The 22687-nt window shown below is 42.7% G+C and overlaps 1 protein-coding gene across 6 annotated transcripts in view; it reads left to right on the plus strand.

Moving 5' to 3' along the window:
- Positions 1–22687, plus strand: part of triob (trio Rho guanine nucleotide exchange factor b) — an 88197-nt gene that overhangs the window by 1016 nt on the left and 64494 nt on the right. For all 6 annotated transcript variants that reach the window (XR_009768467.1, XR_009768468.1, XM_061675236.1 and 3 more), the window contains exon 2: positions 9092–9145. Coding sequence is in view for 4 of the 6 variants with exons in the window: in XM_061675236.1 (XP_061531220.1) it covers positions 9092–9145 (54 nt within the window). In the remaining 2 variants the exon portion in view is untranslated. The remainder of the gene's footprint in view (positions 1–9091; positions 9146–22687) is intronic.

Here is a 22687-nt window from a genome sequence, read left to right on the forward strand (position 1 = left end):
CAGAGCCGCATCCAAGACCGAGAACCTCGTTCTCAGTCTAAAGAGACCGTCGTTGCTTTTCAAGATGTCGCGCCACGACATTTGTCATGCCAAGGAAACCAAAGTGTCAACACGTCTTAGAATGATGGAGCGCTGTTCTATGCCGCTCTCAGCATATACAGTCATTTGTACGACGGCTACCTGTATTTTAATGCACTGCAGTATTGAGCAATAGTCCATGAAGTTCAAAGCATTTCCTTTCATGCCCTGTTATACTGTAAAGTCATTAGCACATTCCTAACACTATTCATTATTTTTATTTTTAATCAATGTTATTATACATGAATGTTTGAACTTATGCATTAGTATTTCTATATTTGATCGCATTGCTTTCAGCGAAACAAACACGTTGTACACATGCGAAGTTGGTCGCTTTAATAATGCTGTGGCTCTCCCCCCACCCGCCCCCCAAGTGTAATCCATTGCGACATGAATTCGTTCATCGTATTCTGATGAGACATACGGTAAATGCAGGTGTGTCATTATCCCCTCATCAATAGTTATCATACCAAAAAAAATAATATATATATATATATATATATATATATAACACTGGGCCGCTCTGTGTGTGTTGGTCGGCGGCTTACAATTTACCGTCACATCGGCGCTCATCCCATTAGCATATCCAACCGGGTCCCTCTGCTGGTCACTTATTAATATTACAGTTGGCTTTTATCATGTCAAGACACCGACATTGCGCAGGACCCCTGCGATGTGACGACAGCGCACACGCACATTGCGATCTTAACCTTGAAACTGCACTTGGGCCTGTTGTTAAGAGGACAGGGAATGTTGTTGCACTTTTTTAAAAGGTAGATTTCCTGGCAAAAGTGCATTGCGGGGGCTGAAGATGCTGGACCACCAGCACTTATGCAGCCCCACAAGAAACAGCTGTCTCGCCCTCTCTCGCTCAGCTGTTTCTCTCCGTGACACCTGGTGCCGTTGATTTCTGCTGCTCACACTTGCACAGACGCAAAGTTGCATGCGACGCCGTCCGTGCTGGAGACTTCTTGATGAGAAAATAAGTCTAATTTTAAAAGGTGCACTATCCATACAGTAATGAACACATTTATTAGACCACCAATAGCAATTTTGTGCAACATCTGCCTTATGTGAATTGCATTTGTAATTTCCAAAATATCTTTGAAGGCTTCTGTAATGGAGAATTTAAAATCTATTTTAAAGGTAGAATATTGTCCTATCTAACTTTTTTTCAAATAGCTTTTTTTTAAATTTTGCGTCTCACTGTTTTACAAATGGCGGCACGGTGGACGACTGGTTAGAGCGTCTGGCTCACAGTTCTGAGGACCGGGGTTCAATCCCCAATTCATTTTTTCCGCTCACACACGCTGATCAAAGAGTGCCGGCCAAGAAGGAATGCACCAAATTAAACGTGCGTTCATTCCTTCAAAGTCCTTAATGCACTTTTAATTCAACTCTTGCTCTGTTCTGTAACCTAATACTCTTCATTCATCCATGCAAACATATTATGGATCTTCCCAGTCAATATTCTAATCTATCGTTGTGCAACGTGCTCTCGAGCTCTGCTGACTGCAGTGTGTGTCCAGCCGTTGTTGTTGTTGTTGTTGTTGTTTTCATTTGGATAAATGACCAATGTTATTGCTTTGCTTTCATTTACCGCGTGCTTCTATACCGTATGTTGTTTTAACACTGACACCAAATACACATGTGTTTAAGTTACATGCATGCCATTAAATCCGTCTACCATTTATGTATGAATTAAATAAGATGATGCCCTGCGATTGGCTGGCAACCAGTTCGCGGTGTACCCCGCCTCCAGCCCGAAGAATCTGGGATGGGCTCCAGCGCTCCCGCGACCCTTTTGAGGATAAGCGGCTCAGAAAATGGATGGATGGATGGATAAATAAGATGAACACGAGAAAACCATTTAATGACTGGCATCGTTTCTGTCATGACACATCATGACTCAGCAATATTTGCCCATTCTTCCTTGCGAAAGCTGACTCTATCCACAGGGCGATTGTGAAGAGCACGAAGAGTGGGACACCAGCTTTGTGAAAGCCAGCTGTTTATACCACCAAACTTGCATTAGAATCTTTTGAGCGACTTATGGCTATTTTACAGGAGTTTATTGATATATATATATATATATATATATATATATATATATATATATATTGTCAATCCGACTTGCCATTATTTGTCCAGCGCGCCACCTGATTGTTGCCAGCCTGTTGCGTGCAGAAATCTTGGCTCAAAGCTGCTCATCCTAATTGATCCCAAGCAGTATAAACCCAAGGCTCTAATTTGTTGAAGTGTTTTGTGTTTTGTGTTTTTCTTGAGAACCGCTGGCACTTTGGTGCTCCCTTTTCGTTAGTGAAGGCAACATTCGCAGCTTTTTAGCCTCCTCTAACAAGTAGACCTGAGTGAAAGCTGGCTGCTTGCTTACTGGGCGGTTGAGTAATCGAGATTTTCACCTTCAAGGTAAAGTGAAGACAACGTTGGGTGACAGTTGGCATTTTTCAACAGAACAAAGCGAGTTTCAGCATTTGTTTTTGAACTTGAGATGTCTTCTAATTTGCCTCAGCTGAATGGATAATTATTATCAGCCCTTGAAAGCATTGTGACGCTGGTCTCTGTTAGCAAATTTGCATCAGACTGAGCTCCATCTCGGTCCCAGACAGTTGCAGTAACTACTGAATTTCTCTAACCATCCTTAAAAAGAGAGGGAGAAAAAGAATTCCCAAAACAACCATCGCACGTTCAAACATCAAACGCATCCACCCGGGCTCACATTTTTATTGATATAATTAGTCAGCAGTTTGCAGGATTAAGCAAGATATGAAAGTAGCCCCATTTCAATTTTCAGTTCTCCTGAGATGAGTGGGCGTGAAGCAACCACAAAGGGAGCCGGTGCTTGAACGCTAATTGGCAAAACTACGTCCGAGAATTGCGAGAGAATCTTTGTCTTACGTCCACCTTCATCAGCTGCCTGTCAATCCAGTTGACCAATTAGAGCTTTAGCTTGACCTCTGTCAGATGTTTTGTAGCAGTGTGGCGTGAGTCCCAAGGTACAGCTAAAAATAACTTCTAAATGATGCACATTTTCGCAATATATTATTAATTTAATGGTCTCTTGAGTAACATATAACGAAGTTAGCGGGCGCTCGCAGTGGCATTATTGTGCAAAACTGCGTTGTGGAATTGAATTGGCGTAGAAGCTCCTGGATGCACACTGCAATAAGATGTCAGGCCATCTTAAGCTTTATGTCGTCCCATTCATGCCGAAGTGGACTTGCCATAGGACAGTGGCCATCAACGTCCAAGGAAAGACCGTTTTGATTGTGTGAGACGTTTTTGTCTATCAGACGCAATATTTTACAGACAACGTTTCCAATGTGTGCCAGCCTTTAAGTGTCGAAGAATGGATTTTTCGAAGTGGAAGGATTTCCTGTGCTTTCGCTCACTGTACTCCGAATTTTCAGTTTCATTTCCTTATGTGGTGAACAAAAGGGTGAGTGACCAAATGATGCCTCTCATACGGAAGCAGATTTAAGCATAGTGGATATAGGGAAGGACCGATTAAAAAAGGCTTAGAGCAAACTTAAAGGGATAAACAAGCCTTCACCCGTCAAATTACAGAGTTGAAGTTTGGATGGACCACGCCTTGCGAAAGTAGGCTTCTTTGCTCTCCGTGAGGCTGAAATCCTCGGTTCTATCAATGGGCAGTCTAATTAGCAGTTGGTCAGACTTGAAGACCAAAAGCACAGATCGGCATTGGCTATGTTGCAAGAGAGCTGACCCCTATGTACATGCTGGCTTTCTTATAACCCAAGAAGAAAGATTTGGACGAAGAGAGACTTGCTTTATTTTTATCTTTTTTTTCCCTTTTCTTTTTTAAAATTGTGTGTATTCACCACCATCTCTTGTATAGCCGTCTCTGAATTACTAACCACAACAGTCTGCTGAGGAAGTTATTTTGGATTTTTATATTTTCAAGTGTGTGAGTTCCTCAGACAGTACTTTTTAAAAAATGTGTTCATAAAATTGTCAGTAAACAAAATAAAATACAAAATGTCAACCCTGCTGTTGTAGATAAGATGACCTGAACCTATACGAACAATATACAATAGGAGTTGAACGATTGAAGAATTTTTTTGTCATCCATTATAATGTGATGAAAGTGGAGTTGAATTCAATTCATCAATGATGTCATTGATAATTTTTTCAGCACAACACAGCGGCCCCCAACCTTTTTTTGCGCCGCGGAACGGTTTCCCATAAAGACGTATTTCGGAAGAACCGGAATTAAAAGCAAGCTACACACTTTTCTGGCTTCGTACATTCTCCCGTCGACTCGAATCTGTCATTTAACACACCCGCAAACCAGATACGCACCCAGGGTGAAGCAACCCGGCGACTGCTCACTCGTGCGGGACGTACCGGGTCCATAACACTGACCGCCGCTCACTGGTTGCCCAATCAATGTCCGTAATGTATCCCTACGTTCGTTATTGTAATGATCCAATGGTGAGTTAGATATTGAATCATTTGTATTTGCTTTTATGTTGGTTGTCAAATACATTAAAGTGACTTGCCTGGTCTGTGGCACAACAAAGGTTGTACACTGCTGATCTCTAAAACAACAGGCATGCCCCCTTTTTTTATTGTTGGACCGCCTAACATACGTTTTTTTACGTTACGTTAAGCACAGTATTCTGCTTAGATTACTTTTATTGGATTTATTTCATACAGAATAAAAAAAGCACATGATCTCCTAGTGTATAGTATATTGGACAGAACGGCGGAAGCGTCCCACTGGTGGTGGCACACACATCCGCTACGTAAGGTATTTAAAGCATGTCATTTCTATGACATTCACCAGTTTGTAATGAAAACTCCATGCTTCATGTGTTACAGCAAGCCTCAGACTTCAGTGAGTCTTTTTGAGGTTGCACAAAATTGTTTAGATTACGCACAGTGGGTGTGTCAGAAGTCTAGACGGGAGAATGCGTTTCGTTGCAAGTGAGGTGGGTTAAAAAAAACAAAAAAACTTCTGCCCGAACGGTAGAATATGGCCTTATATTTATAAGAACAGCGTCTCTGTCATTGCTATGGCGACCTAGCGTTGCATCTTTGAATGAAGTGGTCATACATGGCCAACTGTAGTTGGCAGCATTAAGCTCTAATTATTGACTGGCAAATGTTGCAGATGTCAGGGAGTCGAAGCAGTTGGTCCAGGATGCCTCCTGCAGTTCAGAATCAGATGTTTCGATGGTTTCTCACGTGTTGTATTTGTTAAAGATCTGTTTCAACTGGTGTTGATCGATCTCAATAAAGACTCAATGTTTTTGAACGCACCGTCATACATTCTGTAAACATGTTACCTCCACCTCATCAAATTATTGATTCGTTGAAAATATGGACGCACATCCATTCGAGAGGTCATTTAGTGGTTCCGATGGTATGGTTTTCAGTGAAAAGAAAATGCTGACATATTTGTGTCAAGGTTTGTATTTAAATTCATCTTTTGGCAGATGTTATACATTTCTGCATAATGTAAGACTACGTGTTTTTATTATGTGAATAACCACACAAGTGGATTATATTAATCAATACATGCAAACATTGCATTTCCCTTTACCAATTGCTTTTGAATGCTGAGACTTGCTCTCAACTGTCTGAAATATCAAATCAATCAATTAATTTATATGGCTGCCCAATCTGGCTTTGTTTTTGACACCAGTGCTCTACATGATCCTGAAAACACTATTAGAATACAGATGAAGCTGCTCCAGAGATGCAGTCGGGAGATGGGAGAATGTTCTAGAAAGTCAACCATCACTGCAGCCCTCTACCAGTCGGGGCTTTATGGCAGAGTGGCCCGACTGATGCCTCTCCTCAGTGCAAGACACATGAAAGCCCGCATGGAGTTTGCTTAAAATTTTTTTTTTTTTTTAAAAAAACACCTGAAGGACTCCAAGATGGTGAGAAATAAGATTCACTGGTCTGATGAGACCATGATAGAAATTGTTGGCCTTAATTCTAAGTGGCATGTGTGGAGAAAACCAGGTACTGCTCATCACCTGTCCAATACAGTCCCAACAGTGAAGCACGGCGGTGGCAGCGTCATGCCGCGGGGGTGTTTTTCAGCTGCAGGGACAGGGAGACTGGTTGCAATCAACGAAAAGATGAATGCGTACAGGGATATCCTGGACGAAAATCTCAGAGTGCTCAGAGCCTCAGACTGGGCCGAAGGTTCACCTTCAAAAAAGACAATGACCCTAAGCACACCGCTCAAATACCGAAGGAGTGGCTTCACAACAACTCCGTGACTGTTTTTGAATGGCCCAGCCAGAGCCCTGACTTAAACCCAGTTGAGCATCTGTGGAAAGACCTGAAAAGGGCTGCCCACCAACGTTCACCATCCAACCTGACAGAACTGCAGAGCATCTGCAAGGAGGAATGGCAGATGATCCCCAAATCCAGGTGTGATGCTTGTTGCATCATTCCCAAAAAGACTCATGGCTGTATTAGCTCGAAAGGGTGCTTCCACTAAATACTGAGCAAAGGCTCTGAATACTTCAGGTTTTCTTTTGTAATAAATCTGCAAACATTTCAACAATTCTTCTTTTTTTTCCAGTCAATATGGGGTGTGTACATTAATGTGGGAAAAAATTAACTGAAATGATTTTAGCAAATGGCTGCAATATATAAAAGAGTGAAAAATTTAACGGGGTCTGAATACTTTCCGTACCCACGATATATACTGTGAACCCCTGTTAATAGAACCCACCATCATTTATACTGCACTTATTGTAGTATCTGTCTATATATATGTGTGCCTTTAAGAGGCGGGGCCAGGCAGGGTGGCTTGTGACATCAGCAAGTCTCCGTGTGAGTGTCTGTTCTCTCTCGCTCGCACAGTTCTCCAAATTAGCTTCAAGCTCTTTGTTTTTCCCCATAATCCTGAAGCCACCAGGTATGCTTGTGAGCTCACAGTAAAGGTCATTGATTACTATCCACTGATTTGCTCTCGTCACAACGTACAGTGACCATTTAAGAAGCTATGACCAATCCAATGCTTTTTTAAAATTTTATTTTATTTATTTATTTTTTAAAATATCACTTTAACCTTGGTAGAGGTCTGTGCTCTCCTAGGTGCGATTCAAAGTTCTTTCAAAACAAAACCAGCTTTTGGGGGCAGGGGGGGGGGGGGGGTAAAACTCAGTTTATCAGTCAATATCAATCAACAGCCTATCTGTCAAACCTGTCTGAGTCGTTTTTAATTTAACATCACAATATCAATAAAAATACCAATTTGGTTGCTAAAAAATGTTTGTTTTGTTATATCTATGTAGATTATCAGCCATCCAGTTCAAGTGAATCAACAAATTGAATTGATGCAACTGGATGTGTATGTTGAATTTGTTTTTGTTTTTTTGTTTTCCTTCTTGTTTCAATGACTTGGTCAATTATGCTACTGGGCTTATGTTCTGGCGTATTTACATGCTGTATGTGTCCGAGCTTGTGCACTGCTCCAGACTTCTTGTCTTCTGTCAACAGCTGTGCACGGCCTGTCCAACACAAACTGTGCTCGCTCTCCCTCTCAAGCGTGCACACAACATTCCCCTTTGCGTTGAAGACAGCAGCAGCCTTTGATCCGTGTCACGTGAACACTGCCAGCCCCAACGCTCCTCTGGTTTAGAGAGGCTAAACTGCTGCTCGGCCTCCCCGCCATCGGATTGAGGATCAAACTTGGCATCCAACCATTTAGGCTTGCAGAATTACAGACATAGATTACATGCATGTAGCGATTGGCCACAAAGTAACGCACGCTTGAGCATCATAAATGTCTTTATGGCTTTCGAGCCAAGCAGTATTGTGCTTTATATCATTTCCCCTGCTTTAATTCCCACACACTTTGCAAAGGGGGGGGGGGGGGAGGAAAGGTTTACAAATCTTCTCACAGGACCGCACCACACTGTATAAAATGAAACATACAGGAAGTGAACAGGTGCTTGCTGTAATCCTGAAGCAAATGCCATGCTGTTCTTTTTGGAGAGGCAGCTGGGTGAAGCTGAGGCAGAGGAGACCTAAGCTGACCCGCATCTCTGTCTTTTTCTCCCTGTTATCTTTCGCTACGACGACAGTGTCCTACTGACGTGACCCAGAAACGGCAATGTCAGTCTGTGGATTCAAACACGACACTTTTGTACAAATGAAAGATATCGTCAGTGTTTGACTTAGTTGAGATTTAATTGAAGGTTAAGTTTATACAGTCCTGTTTGCTTAGATCAGTCATACTGAATTACTATGCATTTTGTGTCCCTTATTTGAGCATTGAAATTGTATTTTAAAACCTGAACATCAGGAAAGAATGTGCTTATCTATAAGTTTGTGGCCGACTGGTTAGCACATCTGCCTCACAGTTCTGAGGACCGGGGTTCAGATCCCAGTTTGCATGTTTGCCCCGTGCCTGCGTGGGTTTTCTCCGGGCACTCCGGTTTCCTCCCACAGCCCAAAAACATGCGTGGTAGGTCGGTTGAAGCCTCTAAATTGCCATTAGGTGTGAATGTGTGCGCGACTGGTTGTTTGTTTCTATGTGCCGTGCGATTGGATGGCGACCGGTTCAGGGTGTACCCCGCCTCTCGCCCGAAGTTAGCTGGGATAGGCTCCAGCACGCCCGCGAACCCGCGTGAGGATGAAGCAGTACAAAAATTTTTTTGTGTATTGTAAACATTTGAACTCCTCGAAGGAGGATCCCTCTTGGAAAAGAGTTCAACTGCGTTTGCTACCTCTTAGATTGTGAGAGGATATTCATGATTGAATGAGTGTGTCTGTGTACAAGTGAGTCAGAAAGCAAAGTGTATTTGCACCTCTGATTTCATTACCGAACCATGTGAGTCACAATTAAGAATGCGTGATACCAAACAAGGGGCTTTCATCATTATAATTAAATGTAATATTCTGACCGCTCGCTTAAAAATACAAACTAAAGGCTTAGTCAGGTTTTGTCTTCTTCACTTTCCTCAAACCACAAGTTTTAATTTGTCTTCTGTCTTTCTAGATTTCTCACTTCCAAAATGTGAATCTAAACTGGATGGACCTGGTCAGACCTCAGGTAGGATTCACTGGCCGTCCCAGTCTTTGCAAGCCAACTGGCAGTTTACCTACACACAGGGTGTGAGGTCTATTTCCACTGAATTTCCATGTCCCTGTGGCAGTTGTATGAGTAATTACAAAAAGGATTACATTGACGCTAATTGGTTTAACATCAAACTGCATCACTTGTTACGAGGTAAACTGGGATTATCATGCTTAGGTAAATGTCACAGCTTGATGAACGGTGTGTTTGTTTGACTGGTAGACAACCGGTATGGTTATCATGCCCATACTCGGTCAGCCCGACTATTTGGCAATATTGGCATACGTATGCCTATAGGTGTCCGTGGCCTCCAGGGGGTGCCACAAAATTTGGGGGGGGGGTCACCTTCTATATACATTGGACCCCCGTTATTCGCGGGAATAACGAAAATCGGCGAATAATTGACGCCCATTATAGTTGTATTGGGGGAAATAATAATAATATAATTTTCAAACAAAATTTCCCGCAGCAGTCCTGCTGATCTCTCACTGCACACTCGAGTCGGGGTAGGCCTGGCTCTTCTGACGCAGATAGTCCAATCAATTCAATATCTTTTAGACGAGACATGAGGAAGAGTTGGGAAACCTTCCTCATTTATACATAGGTGATGTTTCAAGAAAATGTGTTATTTGAAGAAACAAGCTGATTATTTTTTTCTTGGGCTCTATTTTGTTGACTGTGGCAGAGAGTGGCCACAGTGCAGACTTGGGCAGCAGTCTGCCTATCAAACAGACATCAATAGTGTGTGCTGTCTTTAGCCTAGTGAGGGCCATGTGGTTTACATGGTTCTTTTTCCTGATGTTTCCAATTGGGTCATCCTGGGATAAACATTTCACAAGACTTGTTTCAACTGACAGTCTGGCCTATTCTTCCCAGTTGCCAGGATCTGAAAGGGGTGTTAATAGGAAGCGACTGGACGTGCCAGCCAAATCCCGTGCTCACCCTCTGCCCAAAACCTCTCCGATTTCATCCTTGCAGATGCAATGAAAAATATGTTTATTTCAGACATCAATTCATCAGCTTTTCACATTGAATTTGAGGTAATTAGATTGCAGAGTACTATAGTGTTTTAAATTGTGAAGAAAATGCTAATGTATCATTAAAATACCACTGGAAGTTACGTTTGCACTACGCTACTTTTGTTCGTGCTGCACTGATATTCGTGTTCGCGTGACTCTGTTTCAAACAAATTAGTTTGACATAATCTACTGCCAAAAGCATATTGCTAACCACGACGTCCTTTAGCCAGAGACTGAGCTGCACCACATTTGGCGGGAGTGTTACTTTTTCTGTGGGAACTCAACTATGCCTCTGTACTCTGCCCTAATTATTACAAGTGGTTTCCTTTTTTCTCACTTTGTTGTGGCACTGCTTGTTTGGAACATTTGTTGTTTCCTTTTAGAGGATTTGACATAACCTCAACTGGATACTTCCTGTTTTCCAATCCAAGTCAGGCTTGTTTGCCCTTTGTGTTTTTCAAAACACGGGTGGTTTCATGATTTTTTTTTTTTTTGGGGGGGGGAGTGTACTCTTAGACATTGACTGAGGGTTTTTAAACACAGGGCAGCACCTTGCTTATGTGGGTTTGTTATTAAGGACAACATGTCCTGTTGGACTATTGAAAACAGCAAAGAATACATTCAACTTGATTACGAGACTCTTCATTGTTATGCTTTCAGTGTGATCACACACCAGAAGCAAGATATTGTCCTCCATTGTTTGAGCTGTTATTGTTTATTTTATTTCAAAAAAAAAAAAAAAAATTCCAGCAACAGTAAGGAAAGCCTTGGGTTAAATGTCTGTTTCCTGTTGGGGCTGTGCATCATTAAAAGTGTTACATAAATAATGCAAGCACTGACAACTTAATTTGTTTTTTGGGCCAATAGGTTTTGGAGATTTAAATACAATCACCAGTAGCTACAAAAGAAATTTCCCATTTTGCAATTTATGACATTTTTAACCCTCTCCTTGAGCCGTCACCTTATCGTGGTGGAGGGGTTTGTGTGTCCCAATGTTCCGAGGAGTTGTCTGGGGTTTCACGCCCCTGGTAGGGTCACCCATGGCAAACAGGTCCTAGGTGAGGGACCAGACAAAGCACGGCTCCAAAAATGATGAGCAAGATATATGTATCAAGGTTTCCCTTGCCCGGATGAGGGTCACCTGGGCCCCCCCTGGAGCCAGGCCTGGAGGTGGGGCTCGAGGGCGAGCGCCTGGTGGCCGGGCCTGCTCCCATGGTGCCCGGCCGGGCACAGCCCGAAAGGGTAACGTGGGTCCCCCCTCCCATTGGCTCACCACCTGTGGGAGGGGCCATAGGGGTCGGGTGCAGTGTGAGCTGGGCGGTGGCCGAGTTGGTGAGTTGGCGCCGATGGTGGGGGAAGATGCCGGTCCGACGGGGCAGGCCCAAACGTATTGTGAGGGTCTGCTGGGAACGTCTGGCAGAATCCCCTGTCAGAAGGAGTTTCAACTCCCACCTCCGGCAGAATTTCATCCAAGTCCTGGGGGAGGCGGGGGATATTTAGTCCGAGTTGACCATGTTCCACGCCTCTATTGCCGAGACGGCTGACCGGAGCTGTCGCCGTAAGGTAGTCTGTGCCTGTTGTGGCGGCAATCCACGAACCCGTTTGTGGACACCAGTGGTGAGGGATGCCGTCAAGCTGAAGGAGTACTATCAGGCCTTTTTGGACTTTGCGACTCCTGAGGCAGCTGATGGGCCAAGCAGAATGCGGCTTTGCTGGTTGCTGAGGCAAAAACCCGGGTGCGGGAGGAGTTCGGTGAGGCCATAGAGAACGACTTCCGGACGGCGTCGAGGAAATTCTGGTCCACCATCCGGCAGTGCACCATCAACAATGTGTATAGTGGGGATGGGGCGCTGCTGACCTCGACTCGGGACGTTGTGAATCAGTGGGGAGAATACTTTGAAGACCTCATCAATTCCACCGACACGCCTTCCCATGAGGAAGCAGAGTCAGGGGTAACTGGGGCGGGCTCTCCTATCTCTGGGGTTGAGGTCACCGAGGTGGTTAAAAAGCTCCTCGGTGGCAAGGCCCCGGGGGTGGATGAGATTCGCCCGGAGTTCCTCAAGACTCTGGATGTTGTGGGGCTGCCTCCTGGACGCCTCCCTGGTGAGGTGTTCCGGGCACGTCCCACCGGGAGGAGACCCCAGGGATGACCCAGGATACGCTGGAGAGACTACATCCTTCGGCTGGCCTGGGAACGCCTCGGGATCCTCCCGGAAGAGATTAATGAAGTGGCTGGGGGAAGGGAAGTCTGGGCGTCCCTGCTAAAGCTACTGCCCCTGCGACCCGACCTCGGATAAGCGGTAGAAGATGGATGGATGGATGGATGGATAATATGTGTGTGTATTTTTTATATTTTTATGTAGTGGAGTTTTAAACCACAGAAAAAAAATATTGTTAACTAGTAGTTGGTGAATTCACTTTTATAATGCATAATTAATGCATATCAACTTGTTTTCGTCTGAAGTACTCCATTTGATCTCCAGATTGTATTTTATTTATTAATTTTTCTGGTCAAAGGGTAAATCCAGTTGTTAATGTTTACTTGGTGGGTCTTTTTTAGTAGTGATGCCTGCACACGCACGCGTTCACATGCATGCACTCATATGCACTGTCGAGGCAAGTGTCCCAGAAACACTGTTGGATTTGCAGGCTAAGTGTGCTCAGAGTAAATATTTAGACACTCGCCCAGATATGGTTTGGCTCTCAGGCCCATGTAATCTGCAACAGTAGCCAAATGCCTCTTCTGATGTATTTCTGCATTGATGATGCTATCCTATTTAGCGTTGGGGGTCCAGGTGGGATGGCACAAGGATTCTGCGGTCCATTGAATACCCCTCGTCATCTGTGCGTGATTGATGTCGCCAGTCATTCACAGTGTGCGTGTGCGACTGAATATGTATGAGGTTTGCTATCAGGTTCAAATTCTTTAACAAGATACAGTATGTTGCCAATCATTGTGCAATGTCTTTGGCACTTATAACACATTTGATTTTGTATCTATTTGCCGCAGTGGTGTGCTGTTTTAGGGCTTGTATCTGAAGTTTAGTGTCTTCATACTGTAGTTGTTGCTTGATAAAATAATGCACCAATCCAGCAAAACCTGCTTCATCTACTTGATTTGTAAAATGACCCATTTGCAAGGGTAAGTGAAAGCAAAGGAATATTATCATTAATTGTATTTTTAAGATTAAAAAAAAAAAATTGGATGTAGACAACCCTCCCTTAGTCTTTATTTATATTGTTTTTTTTAATCTATTTTTTCCCCTCTTCTGGATGCGAAAGGTCAAAGATATCCCCCCCGCCCCCTTCCCTTTCTTCCTCCTCCATGTGATTCTGTTCAGTTGATTTCAGTGAGTTCAGTAATGAACTTCAGCTGTGTTTCTCATCTGTACGCACGTCACTCTGTGGTTCCTATTGAATTTGGGCTTTGATTACTAAACATGTGCACTGCAGGCAGACAAACAGGCTGGCATAACCACTCATACTGTGCACCCTTTTTAAGCATTTGAGGAAGTGGTATTCTGCGAAGTTTTTGTTGTTGCATTCTCCCTGCAGAGGCCAGTTTGGGCGAAACTGAACTGCGAATCTGTGTCGTTCCTTGTATGTTGTAATGTATTTTCATCCAACACATCTTCGATTAAATATAATGCACTATCTTCTAACACATCTTTTCTCAGACGGCACAGTGGATGACTGGTTAGCACATCTGCCTCCCAGTTCTGAGGACCTGGGTTCAAATCCGGCCTGGAGTTTGCATGTTCTGGGTGGGTTTTTTTCCGGGTACTCCGGTTTCCTCCCACATCCCAAAAACATGCATGGTAGGTTAATTGAAAACTCTAAATTGCCCGTAGGTGTGAATGTAAGTGTGAATGGTTGTTTGTTTATATGTGCCCTGCAATTGGCTGGCGACCAGTTCAGGGTGTACCCCGCCTCAGCTGGGATAGTCTCCAGCATGCCCGTGAACCTTGTGAGGATAAATGGTTGGATGGAGATCTTTTCTCAAATGGAGGAAATTGAGGAGCACATGCCTACTGCAGTATTAAAAATACACTTTGGAATAAGAGAGGGAGGCAAGGAGTTGGTGTGCACTTCCGCGGTTCAGGCATTGTATGCACATCACAATCTCTTATGGTGATATTTTTTTCCCCAGCTCTGTGTGAATAGTAATGGTTAATTAAAAACACATAGCATGACAAGTTTGTTCATATTTCAGCACATCAGGACAATTTTGAATATGTTGCAATGCTAGCTCCTTCAGTACCACGCTTATTCTTTATGAAATGTAAGAAAGAGAGAAAGCTCCATACAGGTTGGCCAGACACAGGGATAGAGATGGAAAGGATGTGAAGCACGTTAGGGTGATTAAGGATAGAGGTGGAAATGTGTTGACCGGTGCCAGTAGTGTGCTGCATAGATGGAAAGAATACTTTGAGGAGTTTCTGAATGAGGGAAATGAGAGAGAAGGAAGAGGCATGTGTGGTGGACCAGGAAGTAGCAGTGATTAGTCAGGGGGGAGTTAGAAAGCCACAAAAGAGGATGAAAAATGGAAAGGCAGCTGGTCCTGATGGCCTACCTGTGGAGTTATGGAAGCATTAGGAGAGGTGGGTGTGGTGTTTTTCACCAAGTTGTTCAACAAAATGATAGAGGATGAGAAGATACTGCCGGAATGGAAGAAACGTGTGCTCGTATCCATTTTTAAGAACAAGGGAGGGTGAAGTCCAGAGTTGTGGGAACGAAAGAGGAATAAAGTTGAGGAGCCACACAATGAAGTCATGAAAAAGAGTAGTGGAGGCTAGACTCAGGACAGAAGTATTTGCAAGCAACAGTATGGTTTCATACCTAGAAAGAGTACCACAGATTCATTATTTGCCTTGAGGGTGTTGCTGGAGAAGTACAGAGAAGGTCAAAAGGAGCTACATGGTGTCCTTGTAGATCTAGAGAAAGCCTATGACAGAGTACCCAGAGAGGACCTGTGGTACTGCATGTGGAAGTCTGGAGTGGCAGAGAAGTATGTTAGGATAGTACAGGACATGTATGAGAACAGTGGTGAAGTGTGCTGTAGGTGTGACAGAGGAGTTAAAGGTGGAGGTGGGACTGCATCAAGGATCAGCCCTGAGTCCTTTCCTGTTTGCAGTGGTGAGTTTAGACTTCGCAGATGATATTGGTATCTGCAGGTGGAGGAACATTTAGAAAGTGCTCCACCTTTCTATGCACTGGAAAGGAGAGGAAAGAAGATTAGCCCAAGTAAGACCGAATATATGAGCATGAATGAGAGGGCGCAGGAGAAGGAAGAGTGAGGAAGAGACAGCGAGGGTGGATGACTTTAAATAGTCGGGGTCAGGTGAGTGTGGTAAGTAGGTGAACAAATGGATCCAATCATGTAACGGGTGGAGGAAAGGTGTGTTATGTGACAGAAGTGCTCTGCGAGGATGAATAGGCTAGTTCAAGTAATGCAGAGATAATGGCATGCTAAATTCAATATCCTATGTGCAGACATCACTTGAAAGTGAGTAAACTCACTCTACAGTGGGGGCTTCGGTTTACAACGGTCCGACATACCAAGTTTCGAGATTACAAAGGGCGTGCAATGAACTGGTTTGCGCAGTGGCATAAGAAGACCGTCACATAGCACAATAAGTCATTGTAAGGTCGCAATCAAGGAATAATGGAGAGAACCTATTTGTGGGGCGTGGCCTGCCTCGAACACACGTGGGATTCCTAATAACGTGCCATGCCGTAACAAGGACGAATGCGTTGTTCTTCTACTTGAAACTGAATCAACAGCGCCTCTGCTGGTTGCAACCAAGTAGTGCACACCGCCTATAATTTCATCAAGACACCACCAAAGATCAGAATTCTCCATGATCAAATAATCATGGCAATGCTGAGTATCAATGCTTGAATAGAATATTGCTTTGTACCTATTGTTTATTTTATCACATCAATGAACTAAACGGGTGTGAATGTGAGTGTGAATGGTTGTTTGTTTGTATGTGCCCTGCGATTGGCTGGCAACCAGTTCAGGGTGTATCCCGCCTCCTGCCTGACGTTAGCTGGGATAGGCTCCAGCACGCCCGCGACCCTAGTGAGGAGAAGCGGCTCAGAAAATGGATGGATGGATGAACTAAACGGCTCTTATGTCGTCAATACACTATTACAGATGTGACATTGTCAAGTTTTATGTAATGTTTGGTTGTGTGTACAAGGGGGGGGGGGGGTTCATAAGCCACAATGACAAAGCTTCAGGCCTGAGGCAGACAACATCATTTATGCAAAACACTGACAAACCACAAACAGATATACCCCACATATACACATGCACAATAAATACATATACCATGCTGCATGCTAATTTCCCCTGAAGTGAAGTATTCTTCTGCCCCGCCGACACCATCACCGTTGTACTCATCATCATCACCATTGTGAAGCCAACATTGATCTCATTTGAATTAAAAAGCAATACCAATCAATTATTATTGTAGGAGACATTTTAAGCGTTTTAGTTTCCTATCGGCTTCTTTTCCTCTTCCTCCACCTCCCCCAGAAACATTTCTGCTTCCACATCGTCATCTTTGTCCTCCGACCTGCTCTTTTCCTGGAAAGCATTGATGCATAGAAGCGCGAGGGGTCTGCCACATCGCACAGCCCAATCAGCAACGGCCTCTCACCTACCCTCCGCCAATTGCATATGAGAGATGACGAATGGGGGACGGGCTAAGCATAAAGGGTGGGGTGGGTGGGGGAAGTTGTGCGCACGCTGTTTGCTCCTTGATGTGAGGGATATTAAATTTGGATGCGTGGCTGCAGGAACGTTGGAATGTCATTTGATCTGCTTGGATTTATTTACTGTTCACATTTGCTTTGCCTGAGCAGGAGTAATGCTGATTTTTGATATTTTTGCAATTATCGGACATGGAGAGAGAGGGCATGATGCTGAATTTTGCAGCACTGGTTATGGACACTATTGGACACTACTCTAAAAAGGATTTCACGCCAAGTTTAATGCAGGAGCTTTATGTTGTGAGTGAGGAAAAAAGGAATTTGATTTGCAAAAAGGGATTGTCTGTTTTTGTTTTTGCTTGACTGTGTAGATGTTCTGATGGCAAAGAAATCTGTGGATTGTGGTTGGGATGCATGCAATACATACTTGAGTAGATTCCCCTTTACGGATGCAGCCAATCCTGCACTTCTTTGCTGCTGCTTTTATTTTTCGTCTGCGTTCAGAAGTAGATATGACCAGCAGGTGTCATGTCCATCTACATCATCGCCGCTGCTCCTTGTAAGTATTAAAGCTCTGTTTTGGGGGGAAATTAGCCCCACTCATACTGGGATTTATCATAACAACTTCACTTGTACTATAGAGTCTCCTCTTTACAGCGTTGCTACTCTATTTTTGGTCCACTTGCTAATTTATGAATGTGCATGAGTCGTGTGGTTTCGCATCTCGCATCCAAAGATTTTTTTATTTTTTTCCCATGGAGGTGGAGTGCAACAACTACCAGAGGAGCTGAACAGATCTATTATTAGTGTGAAAAGAATCACTTTGATTTCCTGTTGTCAATTGTAAAGACGAATGCATCTTTCTTGCTGCTAAAGTTTCTTGAGCTGAGCTCGCCTTAACCGCAAATCCGGAAGTTTAGATGTGACCCTTTGATGACCCTTCGACCCTTTGATTGCAGGGTGGATGTGTTTTATTTGGGTGTATTTTGGCATCTCAGTACAGAAACCCACTCAAATACACTTTAAACCTCACCTGAATCCCCCCTGCCCATTCAATTCAATGGAGACTTTTGCTGGCATTCTTATTGGAAACTGATTATTCTGGCGACTTTTTTGGCACATATACACAAGCATAAATGTTTGGAGGGATCTCAGTGGGATATAAATAGGTAGGCAATATAAAATCTCTTCTTTTTCACAAAAATCTGCTTTCTGATTTAAAAAAAATAATAATAAAATAATTCTTCGCTGATAGAATAAGGAAATGACTGATGTTTTTCAAAGCAAGTTTTGCTTTTTGATTTAGTTCTCTTCTCTTCTGGGATTTGCTTGATTTCTCCTAATACCAAACAAGCTTTTAAATTTTTTTTCCCCCAACATTAGCTTGAACCATCGCCCACGGAAATAAATTTTTTTTTCCTCAGATAAGAATAAAATATGCATTTTCTCATGGAAAACGGCCCTTTATCAAAACATGTATGTCAACATGTTTCTGAATAAATTAACATTTTAAATGTTCAACAATTTAACATGGTAAAATCAATGGACAAACTGCATGGCACAACTTGAATTAATCAATAAAATTATATTTGGAGTTAAGAGTGTTATTTTTTTGTTTTTGTTTGTCAAATCGAATCATTTTATAGCTAAATAGCATTAAATCTGCCGAATAAAAATGTAATCTAAATCTTCTTGTTGACTGATTTAAAACATTACCGTTATATCTAAAATATCTCCACTCAGTACATATTTTAAAAAGCAAAATCACATATACTGCTCGGCAACATCTTGTAAGTGCTCACCTTTTTTTTGTATTGTAACACCACCAATGAACATGGAAACAAGAATGACACATTTTAAGTTTATTTAAAATTGTTGAAAATATAACATTAAATATGATGTATTTCAAAATATACAATCTTATTAAACAAGATATTTCAGTGACCTCTACAGGCTGAGGGATAGAAAACAGTTACTTGTCAGCTGTCATTTACTGCATGTAGAATTCAGATGCAACAGAGCGTCTAGACACAACGGCAGACAAAGCCTCTAAGCAGATGAGGTCAGATTTGGAAGTTCTGAAAGTTTAAAAAAAAAATAAAAAATGAGTGCATTCTCAGAAAATAAAAGTTGCAAAGTTACACTCCCACTGCTAATCTCATTGACCGGTTTTGGTTAGGATGTTTGGGAGGCTGCTATGTGTCGTCTAGTGCAAATGAATTGTCTTTTCGCTTCATCTATGGATCAAACCTTTTTTGCCCCAACGGCCACCACATCAGGTTGGCGTGTGTGTACGCATGCGTGTGTGTGTATGCATGCAGATAGTCCATCAAGCAGGCCTGTTGACTTAAGCCAGTTGTGTTCAGAGCTGTAACGACGCTCCAGAGCCGTTGCATCCACTGACCGCCTCCTGGCTGGAGACGAGCCTGTCGTTGCCTGTCTGCTGGGTGTTTACTCAACGGGACGGCAGCCTTTGTGGAGGACAAGTCTAGTGAGAATCTATTCACAGAGGAATAGAGGATGCACTGATGCTGCTTCGGTGATGATGGGGCTGAGAGAAAAGGGCGTAAAAATAAGGGAACAGAAAATTAGCAGAGGAGGGTGAGCTCAGAAAACAGAGGCTAAGACATACACTTACAGTCGGTCTTGTTTATAATGTACAGAGCTGCAGTGGCTTCAAAACACACACACACACACAGACACAATTGGATTCAGTCGAAATGTTTTTGATCTGTTTCTGTTTGTTGGAACATAGACCACAGGGACTCCCTGTTTATCATCATTGCAGACATTTATTGCAAAATGTCTCTTGGAAGAAGGTAAACAAAAGCAATTGCGCAGCTGCAGTTTCCACTTGACTAATTTTTGCTGACTGCAGTCTTTCGCAACCATTTGCGTTCCACTGACTTAAAGAAGTAAGATACAGTTTGGTGACCTCTTGCTCAATGTTTCTTCGCAGTTACAGACACATTTCTAGTTGCAGACTGTGTAATTTAATAATCATGTTATAACTATTGAGTTGTCTTTCTTGTTTTGAAATTTTGCAGTAAACTGATGTGATGCTAAGACTAGATTTCTGTCTTTTTCCATGTACATTTCAAATGACGCATAACCGATATCACTGCAAGGCCTACTTACCAGCCACAACATTAGCTATATTTGCATCATTTAATCAAATACATAATGAGTTGACTGCACTACATCATACTAAGATGTAGTCTAATGTTTTGGTTACCCGTTAGAATTTCTTTTAAAAACACAGCCAGTCGTGACCGAGTGTGTAAGAATGATGCTTGTGATGCGAGAGGTCTCGGTTCGGCTCCCACCTCTGCTATCGATCACGTTTGATCACTGCTCATTGGGTTTTTGCAGTTGTAATGTTGTTGTGTGTAGTGTGGCCGCGTCTTTCTCTACAAATCTTCCATTGGTTCCTTTGATTATTCTTGTGTGAGATCTTTTAAGAACCAACAGCATTTGTTAGCATGCTGATGCGATGCAGTGACTGGCAAAGTGGTATTCTGCAAAAGAAGCATTCAGACCATCACAACATCCCCGTTTCACGTTCCTCAGCATTTCGTCTCATGTCATCCGTTCAACCTGGCATCTGGCCCGGGTAGCTGATGTGCTGTTATTTCTAAACCATTCTTTAAACTTCCTATTTCCTCCTCTGTGCTCTGAGGCAGCTCTTGCACTGAAGAAGTACGCGCACACAAACCAAACACAAAGACGCTTCTCTCCATTGTGCGGCCTTGTCTGTCTGTCGAGTGTTATTTGGTGCACTGTGGCTCATTGGCTGTGTTTTGTTGTGTGGCAGAACAATCGGCGGATTGAGGATGGTTTGGATTGAGGGTGCTGATGAATAGTGTTCCTTGAGCTGTCCAAAGTGCAGCCCCATGCCGCTTTGTCTCCTTCATTGATGTGTTTATGCAACTCAGCTGGCTGCACTGTGACTTTCCACAGTATTCAATCCGGGTCTTCAATGCCGATAGTTGCGCATGCATATTCAATGCTGAAAAGGGCCTCGTCTCCTCTTGTATAGTGCTGATGTGTCCCACAAGGGCCGGCCGGTTGTAGGCATGCATACGTGAGAAATATGAAAGGGGCATCATGCATACACATCAAGCTCCAGCATATTTCATGTTGTTGTTAAATGTTTACTTTGTGGGATTGGGTTATTAGCGAGAAATGGATTGCCCTTTGTTAGACCTCTCTCAAAGTTGATTTTCTTTTTTAATTATATTGTCGTGTCCAATGATAACTGTTGCAACTAAATCTCATCAGAGTTGTGTATAAACGTTAAACAGCACGATGGAATGCATAGTGAAAGTACGTGTACGTGCATGTGCAATGGAGATTGCGCATGTACGTCACCATAAACCCAACGTAATAAAACATTATCATTAGACTTTCAGCTATACCGTGTCAAAATTAATAGACACGTAGGCATATAGAATAGTAATCGATGAATGTTAAGAGATTCATCAATCAACAGCTATTGTTAGTTATTGTGAAAACAAAACTTATCTGTCAATGAACAAACAAATGAGTAATTGTTCCGTTTCATATAGTATTCCGTTCTTGAGGTTCTAGTAAGCATCGTAGAAGTAGAGCTTCCATCCCACTTTATGTGTGAGAGGTGACAATCCTTCACAGTTATTTATTCCAGTTGGATCAGTATGAAGTGTGACCCACATACAATGGGCCGCAATATACAGCACAAATGTAGACATTTTAAAATACTACATTAAAGAAGCCTGTCATCACTATCTGAGACAAGTGATTGCCACATTTTACCTTTTCTTCTGCTGCTTGGGATTCATAGTTATTTGATCGACTGTTGGAAAGATCAAGGATAGACTATGAATATATTGATAAGACACTACAGTGGAAATGTATGTATACCATTCGTATATATATATTTTCATTTATTTTTGTGCATTATTTTTTTTAAACCTTTGATTTCGTGAGATCCTAAATAGCGGGCGCTACAATAAATTGTATGTTCACATTAACAGACTGCGCACACTGTAGGTGGGTGTGTTCCGTGTGATTTACTACGATTGTGATCTTTCACTAAGAATCCAAATAGTGTGCGGTAAATTGTAGTAAAAGTGGTGGACACTGACATATTTAAGAGGGGGTTTGGTAGCGCTGACGGTTTTCGCCATGGAAATTTCAGGAGCGCACCAAATGAACAAAATGAAGTTTTAAATTGGTGGAATTGGAAGTGTCAGTGGAAGACAAACAAACATATTACTGTACGTAAGATGCAGAAAATAAATCGATCATTCCGATAATGTTGGGGAAGCCAGCAACTGCTTAAACCCCATGTTGTTTTGGATTTCACTCGCCCCCTGTGCCCACCCTGCATAACATTGCTTTTAAAACGTGGGACAGCACACCTGAAAAACTGCTCTGGAGAGCCATTAGTTACCACATTTGGTTAGTGACCAGACAATTTTCACAGTGCACTGAAATGACCCAAACACAAGTAAATGCCGAGTTGAAAGGAGTTTTGTCAAAGGTGATATGGCATGACTCCTTCTTGTGACTGGCTCCAAGTCGGCCCTGAGGCAATTCAGAAGCAATTCAAACCAATATGTTGCAATTCTTGTCTCTGGCATTTAAAAAATGTTTACACGAGTGGAAAAGATCCGTTCTCCACATTGAAAAGTCAAAAGATAAAAACTTAGCATCTCAAGTTTGATGAATCACATTGCGCATGATTAAATATTCTAATTGCATAAGCTCCTCGCAGAACACGCAAAATGAACTGCCA

Source organism: Phycodurus eques, chromosome 4 (genome assembly GCF_024500275.1).
Source record: "Phycodurus eques isolate BA_2022a chromosome 4, UOR_Pequ_1.1, whole genome shotgun sequence".
Lineage (NCBI taxonomy): Eukaryota > Metazoa > Chordata > Actinopteri > Syngnathiformes > Syngnathidae > Phycodurus > Phycodurus eques.